This window comes from Balaenoptera ricei, chromosome 16, assembly GCF_028023285.1.
Source record: "Balaenoptera ricei isolate mBalRic1 chromosome 16, mBalRic1.hap2, whole genome shotgun sequence".
NCBI classification, from domain to species: domain Eukaryota; kingdom Metazoa; phylum Chordata; class Mammalia; order Artiodactyla; family Balaenopteridae; genus Balaenoptera; species Balaenoptera ricei.
In genome coordinates this window covers 107,382,243-107,395,277 of record NC_082654.1, presented here as the reverse complement: position 1 = coordinate 107,395,277, position 13,035 = coordinate 107,382,243, and the positions used below count along the sequence as shown (strand labels likewise).

General features: G+C 40.6%; 1 protein-coding gene across 7 annotated transcripts in view; it reads left to right on the top strand.

Annotated features, from left to right (window-relative positions):
• Positions 1-13,035, top strand: part of TTC13 (tetratricopeptide repeat domain 13) — a 69,123-nt gene that overhangs the window by 7,862 nt on the left and 48,226 nt on the right. For all 7 annotated transcript variants that reach the window (XM_059900700.1, XM_059900699.1, XM_059900698.1 and 4 more), the window contains 2 exons: positions 8,769-8,863; positions 12,712-12,787. In XM_059900700.1, the coding sequence (XP_059756683.1) occupies positions 8,769-8,863; positions 12,712-12,787 (171 nt within the window). The remainder of the gene's footprint in view (positions 1-8,768; positions 8,864-12,711; positions 12,788-13,035) is intronic.

Genomic DNA, 13,035 nt, shown 5'->3' with positions numbered 1-13,035 from the left:
TTGAGGGGAGCAGGGAGCAGGATAAGAAAGAGAATAAAGTTTTGGATAGAAAGGTTAATCATAAACTTGACAGGGCAGCTCGGTTTCAGGGGGACCTAGCTTCACCCTCAATAGTGGTTGTCTTACAAATGCAGAAACTGATAAAAGCAAAGTTTCTTGGGTCTTAAGCTCTGAAATATATGTCACGTTAAACTTAGTCATGGCTGTTCTAAGATGTACTTGAGAGAAGGAATCTTTTTGTTCATTTTTTATATGTGTTTTATACCTGCATATCTGTGCAAAAACACTTTTACCAGAATTACTCATTAAAGTCCAGTTATTGACAAAAAAAAAAAAAAAAGAAAGCAAAGGCACTACAAGTTGATGCCGTGTAGCACCTGCTTGACCTTCAGGGAGCTCCTCCAGCCACGGTAATGCGGTCTGCTCTTCCCGGGTTTACCCTACACCTGGGACCAGAATTGTCGATAAATATCTGGCACCTGACTTCCAAGTTCTGGCTCCTCCGTGGGAAAAGTCCAGTCATCCTTGTGTTCAGGTGAGCCTGGCCCACCGTCTGTTATACCTGGAGCCAGGTGGTCAAGTGATGAGCACAGAAGCGGCTGTGGAATTCCTTATGAAACATTTTCCTTCGGGGAAACGCAAGCTTTCAGTCAGTTTTCCGTTGCAGGACAGGAACGTGTGACAGACGCATGCTCCTTTCAGTGACACCTCCTCTCCTCTCCTCAGCAGGAGGCCATGCTCTCCTCTTATTTGATTGAGAACTTCCACGCTTTCCCACCATTCTAGCTGTCAGCCCGCCCGCAACTGTACTGATAGCCTTTGCCTGCGGTCCTGTCTCCTTGGAGGACTCGTGGCTTCTGCCTGGTGCAGCGCCCATCTTGAAAAAACAGGCAACGAAGACAGGACCACCGAGTCCTTCCAGCCACCACCTCATCTCTCTGTTCCCTTTTTCAGCAGAATTCCTCAGAGAAGATGTTTATATACACTGTCTCAATGTCCTACAGTCAGCTTCTGTCTCTCCACCAGAGATGCTCTTCTTAAAGTCAGCTGTGTGTAAGGTTGAGGGGGAGAAGAAAGAAGTTGGATGGCATTGCTGTAGTAGACTATTACCAGGACCCCGCTTCGGCAGAATGAGCGGTGACAAATGTGCCGTGTGCCCCTATCGATGGGGTGTCCTAGAGCGCATCTGTGGCGAATCTTCGCTTCATTGTTTCTTCATTTGTGTGACCTTAAACGTGTCCATTAACATTGAGCATCATTCCCCACATGTACAGTGAGCCCAAGGTATGTTCCACCAGCCTCAGAGAATGGAGGACCAGAAGAAATAATGTCTGTGAAAGTATTTTGAAAGCCGTAAAGTACTATGAAGGCCAAAATAAACTTCAGGAAAGCAGGAAGAAGAAATTTACAAGAAAACCCCAGCAATTTTAGCCTAGATGTATATACTAACATTTAACAATCATTCTGTGAACTGTGGGCATTACGTCTATTCCTCACAGTTGCCCTAAGAGGGTATGTGGTGGTAGTTATTCCTGTTTTACAGATGAGGAAACTGAGGCTAGGAGAAATTAAAGGACTTGCCCAAAGTCAAACAGCCAGCTAGGCATCTAATCTGAGTCAGTCTGGCACCACAGCCTGTGCTCCGAACCCCTCTGTTACTTTGCTGCAGAACTAATTAATTCTGAAGTCAGGGAAAGAGGAGCTTTAAGTAGAAGAGCTGGTTGTTTGAAAATAACGAGTAAAGTTTAGACAATCATCTAGCAAGGGTAATCAAGAAAAATGAGAAGAAACAAATACAGCTGACCCTTAAACAGCACGGGTTTGAACTGTGCAGGTTCACTTTTACATGGATGTTTTTCAGTAGGAGATACTACAGTGCTACATGGTCTGTGTTTGGTGAATCTTCAGTTGTGCAGCTGCGGATTCGGAGGGCTGACTACAAGTTATACGCAGGTTTTCAACCGCATGGGGGATTGGCACCCCTAACCCCCATGTTGTTCAAGGGTCAACTGTATTTGCCTTTAGGAATCCTTATAACTCTCTGTATAGCTTTAGGACAAAGATGTAGAACAGTTCAAAGAAATAGGTAGCCCTTTAGAAAAAGGTAGATTATCAAGTTGATTCTCCCTCTGCCTCTTAAATATCTTGTTCCCACCAGGGTCAGCTCTGCTCTTCTCATTAAACTTAAGCTTCCCAAGCTTTCTTAGAGATCCTACCTGCATTTCCCGCTTAATCATCTACCATCAGTTAATGATTATCAAATTTATATCCGTAGCTCTTTCTCTGGAATTTCCTAACTACATGCAAGACAGCTTCCTGGTTTAGCATCTCACGAGCAATTGCTTAAACCCGGAGTTAGCGCTTTACTTCCCTCTAAAAGCCCTCTTTCTCTTAGACTCCCCACTCCAGTTACGGGCACTGCCCCTTTCTAGCTGCACACACGGGAAACAGTGCCTCTTTCCTCTTCCTGTGCCCAATTTTCTCAAAGGCCTGTCCTTTTTCCTTCATATCTCTTTAGACTCTGACCCCGTGTTTTGCCCCAGTGGCCTCTGCCTGTGTTGGGACTTTTCCTGTTTTGTAACTGGCCATGGCCTCCACCTGGCCTCTCTGCTCCGGTCTCCGGTCCTTCTCTCCCCACTGTCTTTGATCTTTCTTCCTGCTGAAGCTTTCCATGGCATCTTAATACTAAAGAAGAAAGGGAATAAATGAACTGGATACTAAACTTGGGAAACTAGAAGAGGACATACAGGAAATTGCAGGACTAAGAAGAACAAAGCCAGAATAAATGAATTAGAAACAGAGCAACAACGGAATGGATCAATAGACGCAAGAGCTGCTTCTTTAAAGAATAAAATAGATGAATCTGAGAAGGCTAACGTGTAAGTAGGGAGCAGATGCAAATGCGCGCAATGAATGAGGGGGTATGTGCACAACTGTAACGGCTGTTAGAATTTAAGAGACAACGGTGCAGAAATCTCTGCTAATAGGTTAAAAATAAGAAGCAGTAGAGAAATATCCAGGAAGATGATGTAGAAGAAAAAGATCAGATTCTGTAATGTGTTTTGAGACTATTTCTGTAGCAATCACAATGAAATGACTCATATGACCTGAACAAGGAAGAAAACAGACTTTTCCTAATTTCATGGAAATCTGTAGCATTTAAATACAGCTGGTTGGGTTATTATTTGAAAATAATTGAATCCATAGTGAGTTAAATATTTTTAGATTAAAGAACAAATTTAACCTCCTGTTCCGGACAACTCTAGTTACAACTAGAACAAACTATTTTTGTATCACAGACCTCACCAAACCAGCAAAAAACACTGATGCCAGAATCTGATAAAGTTCGGGGGGAGAAAAGAAAGCTATTAACATAGTTATAAAAATCCTAAGTAAAATATTAGTAAACTGAAGCTAGCAAACAAAAGAATAATCTGCCTTGATCAATTAGTTTATTCTAGAAGTACAAAAGATGGTTCAACTTTTTAAGGAATTGATCACCTTGATAGATCAAAGGAGAGAAATCATGATTATCATAAAGAAATATGCAAAATCACTTGATAAATTTCAGACAGCTTTCCTGATTTAAAATTTTTGGTAAAGCAAAGAATAGGAGAATTCTTCCTTTATATGGTAAAATACATCGATCTCCACCCTTCCTTTATATGGTAAAATATATCAATCTCAAAATAGGCACATAGAGCAGCTTCCCACTGGATGTTTGTAAATGTCAAAATAGGCACATAGAGCAGCTTCCCACTGGATGTTTGTAAATGTTAAATTTAAAAGTATTACTGTCAAAAGTTGAGGAAATTCTGGGTCATCAAATGACGTGTTAACGTCAGGACTAAGCAGGAGTGCCTTTTATCACTAGTATTATTGAGCACTTTGGGGAGGTTTTGTCCAGTAAAATAAGATGCTAAGCGAGTATAAATATTAAAAAGACCTTGATATAATTACGTGTAGATGGCTCAGTTATCCACTGTGTAAATGAAGACACTAATAGAGCTGTTAAAAGTTCAGTAATGTGGACAGATGAAATCTTCAGCTCTAGTCAGCTAAGAAGGCAGAAGATTAACAGTATGCTGTATTTCTGCCTGGGCCACTCTCTCAGTCCTGCCAGCCTCCCATGGACCTTCACCTCTTAAGTCCTTAATCTCGCTTAGATCTGCCTTCACTCTTTCATGGCAGACAGCCAACCAACACCTCCATTGCTTTGCTGGAGGGTGGCCTTTTGCAAAGTGCTTAGGCTGTCTGCCTCGTTTTCCTCTTCTTTAAAATGGGGATTGGAAGGGTGCCTATATACATGGTGACTGTATCGGTATTAGCTGACGTTACTCGGTCCTCTGGAGGCTTTTCCTGAGCACACACACCTCTTCTCCTGATTATGCTCTAGGTCATGACTCTTAAACTGTTGCATTCTGACATTTTTTTATGTGACTCTGATTACTGTCAGCTTCCCCACTGAATGCTGTATACAAGGACTGGGGTCATTTATGGTTTTGACGACCATTGAGGCTAAGGCCGTGACTGGAACATAGTAGATGCTCAACAAATAATAGATTCAACCACCGATGAATCTGTGGTTATCAAGCGATTTTTTTTTTTTTAAGATCACAACAGACTTGAACGTGTACATCCTGTATAAAAATTATAAAATTCCACATAGGTTAATAAAAGATTAAATTTTGTAAAGAAGTCAAGTGTTTCTCCCCTCATTAATCTACAATTTTAATGCAATTCTAATAAAAATCATACAGGGCTTTTTGTTTTGGAACCGTACAAAATGACTGAAGTTTATCTGAAGGAAGAATGTTTATCCAAATAGCCAAGAAATTTTTTTAAGAAAAAAGGTGATGAGGCTTTGCTTTTACATTAACATGTATGCACTCATTGTAAGGCTATAGTAATTGAAACAATGATACTGAAGTCAGAATAAACATCATTATAAGGGATTAGAAAGTCTACAAAACAAAACAACAAAATGCAGGTTTATTGTAGAGAAATGAAATTTTATGTCTAAAGTATTAAATTAAAATGATATATAATCTCACCAAGTTTAAATTTAAATAATGTAGAAGAAAATGTAATCATATGGTTAAGTTAAAAGGGCACCTTACAAAACAGTGTTGCTCATTCAATTCTCACAACCTCATGATAACAATAGTAGCAAACATTTTTTGAGCTCCTTCTTTGTTTCAGAAACTATACCACATGCTTTACTTATATTTCCTTATTTAAATCTCACCACCACCCCTGTGATGTAGTTAATTTATTACTGACCCTGTTTTACAAATGAAGAAACTGAAGATTGAGGAGGCTTAAGTCAGTGGCCAAGAGCTAGTAAACAGTGGCAGAGAACAGGAATTCAAACCCAGCCACCTGATTTCAGAATTATCACTCTTAATTATACACACCAAAATTTTCATGGTGGTTCTCAGCGCGTGGTGGTATTCTAAGTGATTTTTATTTACGTTTTGTGATTTTTCTGTATTTTCTACAATGACCGTGAATAACTACTATAATTTTTTAGAAATAAATGTCCATGTAGAGATTGAAGAGTCATCTGTCAGAGCTATTGCAGAAGGTAGATGTAAATCATCTCAAAGATTCCTTTAAAAAAAAGGAGTCTAGAAACAGATCCCAGTGACTATAATGTGTTATAAAGGTGGCATTCAAATTGATAATTTCATAAGTGGTCCTGAGGTTAGAAAGTAGATAATTAGAAATTCTTCTCTAAATCTTAGGCCAGAATAGATCAGATGACTTACAAATTAGCAAAGGATATAAGCAATTTACAAAAGAGATACAAATGGCCAATAAACCAAAAGTTTAATCTTACTAGTACTATTTTCAGATTGGAAAAGATAAAAAGGATGACACTCCTCTGAGCAGAGGGAAATAGTGGTGTTATACGCTGCGAATGGGAATGAAATTATTAAGTATTGGGATGGAAATGGAGCAATATATATGGAAAGTCTTAAAATTGTTTACACCCTTTGCCTCAGCAATTGCATATGTTATACTGTAGTTTAATTGCCCAGTTGTGTAAATTTGCAAAAAATATAGGTCAAGGATACTCATTGAAAGTGTCTGCATTAAGGAAAAAAGAAAGGACATCCTGATTATCCAATGATAGGGGTATGGTTAAGTTTCATGCAATGGAATACTGTGCAGACATTTAAAATTAAATAAATGTTTGGACTTCCCTGGTGGCGCAGTGGTTGAGCATCCACCTGCCAATGCAGGGGGCACGGGTTCGAGCCCTATTCTGGGAAGATCCCACATGCCACGGAGCAACTAAGCCCATGCGCCACAACTACTGAGGCTGTGCTCTAGACCCCGCGAGCCACAACTACTGAGCCCACGTGCCGCAACTACTGAAGCCCGCGCGCCTAGGGCCCGTGATCCGCAACAAGAGAAGCCACCGCAATGAGAAGCCCGCTCACCGCAAGGAAGAGTAGCCCCCGCTCGCCGCAACTAGAGAAAGCCCACGCGCAACAATGAAGACCCAACGCAGCCAAAAATTTAAAAAAATTTTTTTAATTAAAAAAAAAATCAGTACACCTGAAACTAATATTATAAATCAACTATACTTCAATTGCAATAAAAAAATTATGTAGATGTTTATTTATTGAAACTAAAAAGAATTCCATAAAGTGGAGAGATTATTAGAAGAGAGTACAGCCATGTCTACATAGTGCTTTGCACAGTATTCAACATGTGGTGAGTTCTCAAATGGTACCTTTTTTAAAAGGTAAGGGAGACAGGTTATTGATGAACGTATATCCAACTGCCTATCAACAAGCATTACTGGTTCTTCATTCTTGTCAGACTAAAGCCTTTCTCTGGGTCCATGACTTCCTAGTCTGACCACTCACCTTCCAAACTCATATTTTTTATTTTCCAGCACCAACTCCCTCCTCTAGCTAGGGTGGTCTGCTCACTGCCCCTTTGCATTTGCTTGCCTTTGTGTTTCTGTACACCACTCATTTTGCCTGGACTATCCATTCCCTTTCTGCACGCCAGTCTGAACCCATCCATCCTTTAAACCCTGCTGTGCCTTGTGAGACGTAACATTTCGGCTTCAGTCCCTGCTCCCCACCAGGGCTCTTGGATCCATCATGTCCTTCTCCTGTTGTTAGGATACACACATGTGAGAATTCAGCTAAATTGGTTCACATGCTTCCCTGAACATAATTTTGTGCTCTTTAATGACTGCTGCATTAGAGCATATTTTAAAAAATAAGTTGTTGAGGCAGAATTCACATAATGTAAAATCAACCATGTTCAAGTGAACAGTTCAGTGGCATTTAGTACATTGACCAGGTAGTGCAATTACCTCAAAACATTTCCGTCACTCCAAAGTAAACTCCCTTGCCCATCAGGCAGTTTCTCTCCATTCCCTCCTTCAACCGCCAAGGTGCATACTGTGTCTATGGATTTGCCTATTCTGGACATTTCATACAAACGGAATCATACAATATGTGACCTTTTGTGTCTAGTTTCTTTCACTTAGTTTTTGTTTTGGAGGTTCTTGCATGTTGTAATATGTATCAGTACTTCATTCATTTTTAAAAAAATATTTATTTTTGGCTGCGTTGGGTCTTAGTTGCGGCACATGGGATCTTTCGTTGTGGCACGTGGGTTTTCTCTCTCGAGTTGTGGCACACAGGCTCCAGAGCGTGTGGGCTCTAGTCGCAGCGCGGGATCTCTAGTTGTGCCACGTGGGCTCAGTAGTTGCGGCGTGCGGCTTCGTTGCCCCGTGGCATGTGGGATCTTAGTTCCCCGACCAGTGCTCAAACCCACGTCCCCTGCATTGGAAGGAAGATTCTCAACCACTGGACCACCAGGGAAGTCCCCACTTCATTCATTTTTAAGGCTGAATAATATTCCACTCTATGTGTATACCACAATTTGTTTATCTGTTTTCTGTTGATGGACATTTAGGCTGTTTCCACCTTTTGGTTATTGTAAATAGTGCTGCTATGAACATGTGCGTATGTGTGCTTGAGTCCCTGTATTCAGTTCTTTGGGGTACGTACCTAGGAGTGGAATAGCGGGACCAGGTGTAATTCTATCTTTACTTTTTGAGGAATGAGCCAACTCTACAGTGGCCACACAGTTTTACATCCCCATCAGCATTGCACAAGGGTTCAGTTTCCCTGCCTCCTTGCCAGCACTTGTGATTTCCCGTTAAAAAAAAAATTATAGCCATCCTAGTGGGTGTAAAGTGGTACCTCCTTGTGGTTTGATTTGCATTCATTAGTTAATAATGATGTAGAGCATCTTTTCATGTACTCAGTGGCTGTATATCTTCGGAGAGTTGCCGGTTCAAGTCCTTTGCGCGTTTTTAAAATGGGGTTGTCTTTTTCTTGTTGAATTTGAGGAGTTTTTAGATATTCTGGATACTAGATCCTTATCACATACCTCTTAACATCAGGTCTTCCTGGCTTGTCTTTGTTCCCCTCCTTGTGTTTTTTTTTTTTAACCTCTGGGAAATGCTGCCACATAGGAGGTATCCCATGAAAGGATCTTTACAGCTGTGTTCACTGTTGTGAGGACAATCACTGATGCGTGTGTGAGATACTTGGAAACTATAAAATGTTACCCAGTTGTAGAGGTGGAAGGCAGGATGCCCCTTTTAGTGTGTTTTACACTTGTCCTTGTTTTGATTTTGTGGATTCTTCACATTGCAATTCATAGTTAAGCACCTAAGAGCCATAGATCTAAGGTGAGGAGAATAACAAGGACTGTTTGCTTTTCAGAGTCATCCTTTTTGAACTTCCATGACTCCGACTGCGAACCCAAAGGATCACCACCCTGTGACTCTTTGCTTTCCCTCAACACTGAAAAGATTCTGGTATGCATCTTCTATGCCTTCTGTTTTTGTGACCTGAAACATGGTGATACTAGTTCCAAAAGGTGGAGATCGCGTCTGTTTATCAACTAGGAGTTGAGTCCAGTTGCATAAGATAAAGATAGGTCATCTGGTGTTTAGTCACATTGAATTATTATGTCTTATGAATTGATGGGTGGCCATTCTGGACCTAGGACTTTTTACTTTTAAGTTCCAAGGAATAAAGGAGATCATGGCTGAACCTTATTTCTAGGAGCCTTACGGATTTGAAGGTAGCATATAATCTTATTTTTCCATCCTTTGCCTGTGTATCTTTTATATCTATGTTTTTTTTTATCAGTACCAACTAAACTGTACAAGAGACCTCTCCATTCCAGGGATGAGTACCTGACACTGTGCCACGTAATGTGCATCTACCTATCGTGCTAGCGTGTGTCCCCCTCTGGCCCGGCTGCCTCAAGGTGCCAGGGTATTTTTGTTCACACTTAATTCTGTGAGGCTGTTATTCTTTCAGTGCCCAAGGTTAACATTTTTTCTCCAGGCCTTTTCCTTGAACATCCACATAGATATTGTTGGCTTCTTTTGTTTAAAATTTCCCTTTAGGATACTCTCTTCCTTTCCAGACAAAGCTCTGCCTTTTCATGTAAGAACTACTCAATATGGATAGAAACTGCAAACTAGAGAATGATCAACTGATTTTACTTAACTCATTGCATAGCCGTCAACGTGGTCTATGGAAAAACTTTTGAATTAGACTTGTCCCAAACCAGAATGGGCTAACTTGTGAAGTAGTGAGTTGGCCATCATTGAAAACATTTAAATAGAAACTGGATAATCCCCACTTGGAGAAGTGATTAGATTCTTAGAGTTATTAGGGACCTTCTTGCTGATAGTAATTCAAATATTATCTACTGTTTGCCTTTCCAGTTCAAGATGGCACTAGCTAGTAACCTATGGGAGAAAGCTTATCAGTCTAGGCCTTTTGTTTTTCCTAGGTTGAAAATATGGGAGTTAAACTTCATTTATTCATTCATTTTCCAGATATTTATTTTGCACCTATTTTTGTCAAGCGTTGAGCTAAGTAAGTACTTAGGCAGAGAGTGGTGAGCCAGATAGGCTTGTTCCCAGCACTTAGGGCTCTATAGCTACTAATCAAATAACTATACAAGTAAGCATAGAAGTATAATTGTGCAAATCATACGAAGGAAAAACAAAGGGTCAACATAATCTCCCTTAAGTTAGGGGTATCAGGCAAGACAGCTTTCAGGAATTGAAACATGAGCAGGGACCTGAAAGGTGGATTGGAGTTAGTCTACTAGCAATGTGGGGTTGTGTGTTTAAACTTCCTTGATCATAGCTGCTCCACTCTATACACAGAAGATATCTATAGATGCAGTATTAGACATGGGGAAGATTCTTTTTGATCAGGAAATTAATTTGTCCATACTATACTTTTCCTGCCCACTTCTGTTATAAATTCTATTTCTAATATAATAAAAACACTTCAAAATCAGATACGCTCTTCAGTATATTCTTAATGTTGCTTAGTAAATGATTTCTTCTTTTTATGGGATTTCATTTCTGTTCTCTTCCCATCTTTTTGCACAAAGGCTTGGCAAGTGGTTGCCAAGACCTTCGTTGAATACTGGATGAAATAATAAAAAGTGTTTAAAGTATTAAAAGCGTTGTTTATAGACCCCTTTCCTTGGCTCTAAGCAATTTCTTAAATAGAAAATGTTTTGCACTTACGTGTTTGTCTGTAAGCAGCTGGTAAAGAGGAAGGACTTGTGTCTGGTCACACCTGGAAGTATGTACAGTGCTGTGCTGCCCTCACGTGTTGTGGAATCTACCACTTCTTAAAGAAGCCGGATGAGGTTCCCATGTGTGGAAGCTCCCAGCTATAGAGCAAAGCAAGAAAGAGCTGACAGAGTTCCCCTCTAGCCATCGAGGTTTTACTGGAAGAAAGTATAAACATTCCCAAAGCAGTAGAATTTTCAGGTGTTTCATTTTGTTTGGGGTCCTGAATGGAATGAGGTGAGAACTGAGTCTCCTGAGATGGGATGCCCTTCTGACCTGTATCTTTTAACTTGTGTTCTAAGTAGAGGTAGCTTATTCTTGACTTGTTTTATAGGCAAACCCAAAACCACTCTGTATCTGAACATCAATCTTGACTTCAAGAGTGTAGGTAATATAGGTGGAAATACCTGTTACTCTGTTGAGTCAGTGAAGCCCAAGAGACCATGGCTAATGAGTACCAATCATTAGCTAAAGAGCATATCCATCAGTCAGAAGAGTCACCTGTGTAGAATTATTTGGCTGTCATACATGCCTGTAGGCAGCTGTACAATGGAGTAACAAAAAGAGGAATTCAAATACTTGAGATGTCACTGGGTTCTGATTGTAAAGTTTTGCCAAAGGCGACATCTTTAGTCTTGTATTATCTTAGCTTTTCCTGTCTATGTGTGTGTACAAGTTTTAATCATATCTTAGGTGAATCTGGTATGAAGTTACCATTTTAATGTGTACCCTGTAGGCTAAGCATATCACAGCTTAGCGTTGACAGTCAAATCTTCTGGCAAAGTGACAGCTGTTTGCATAATCAGACATGATTTGTCTCCAAAACACAATAGAGCCGTCATTTTGTATGTTGGACCATTGCTGCCTATAAAATCATTCCAGTTACTAAGCTCACTTACTTACTTTGTTTTTCCCTAGCTTCCGCTTTTGCTTTAGCTTTTCTGCCAAGTGTGCATATGCGTGTCTGCATATGCATCAAGTAGGGTGGTTATGTTCATGGCCTGCTATGCATTATTTAATAGCATGTCTTGTTTCTTGGTCAGGTTTTGCTGGTCCTATTATGGTGTCATCCCTGTACCACCTATAGCTTTTAAGATTTTTAAGATTTTTTTGATGTGGACCATTTTTAAAGTCTTTATTGAATTTGTTACAATATTGCTTCTGTTTTATGTTTTTTTCTGGTTTGTTGGCCACGAGGCGTGTGGGATCTTAGCTCCCCAACCAGGGATCGAACCCGGGCCCCTTGCATTGGAAGGTGAAGTCTTAACCACTGGACCCCCAGGGAAGTCCCAACAACCTGTAGCTCTTGCTTCTAAAATATTTTTAGAGTTTAAAAAGCAATATCCTGGGGGACTTCCCTGGTGGCGCAGTGGTTAAGAATCCACCTGCCAATGCAGGGGACATGGGTTCGAGCCCTGGTCCGGGAAGATCCCACATGCCGCGGAGCAGCTAAGCCCATGCACCACAACTACTGAGCCTGCGCTCTAGAGCCTGCGAGCCACAACTACTGAGCCCGCGAGCCACAACTGCTGAAGCCCGCGCCCCTAGAGCACGTGCTCCGCAACAAGAGAAGCCTCCGCAATGAGAAGCCCAAGCACCGCAAAAAAAAGTAGGCCCTGCTCGCCGCAACTAGAGAAAGCCTGCGTGCAGCAACAGAGACTCAACGCAGTGAAAAATCAATAAATTTATTTTAAAAAATATTCTGTTATCAAGCCACTTTGGAGACCAAACACTAGAATGTGATCTTTGTAACATGATCGATGTCATTGAGTAGTCTGTGGAGGGAGCTTTGGAACAGCCGGGAAGATGAATCCCCATGAAAGTAAAAAAATAGGTGTTCCTGGAAACCGAAAACCACTAGTGATAAGGCGAGGAAGCAAATCAGTTACAGCACAAATTGTGTCCCTGAAGTACATGATTGATAATGACTTAATGTGAAGATTTTCTTGCTTTCATATAAATCAAATATAGCTTTAATTTTTTTAAATACAGGTTTCATGTTAAGTTTCTCCTCATCTGTGATAAGCTAAAATGTATGTTTGTTTTTATTTCAGAGCCAGGCCAAGTCTATTGCCGAACAAAAGAGATTCCCATTTGCTACTGATAATGACAGCACAAATGAAGAGTTAGGTGAGACTTGACTCGGGGGCTATTCCTGGGATATTTGCCTAGAATTTATGATCAGATGCAGATCAGGTAGGCAGGATGGTGAGGCAGAAAGAGCACAGAGCCTGGCTCTGCCAGCACGAGAGGTTTGATCTTGGGTAGGGCATTCAACCCTTGTGAGGGTCTCCGTACTATAAGTCATAAAATAAAAGGTCTGGATGGAATCCTTAAGGACTGTTCCACATCTTTGTTTCTATGGAGATTAATAATTA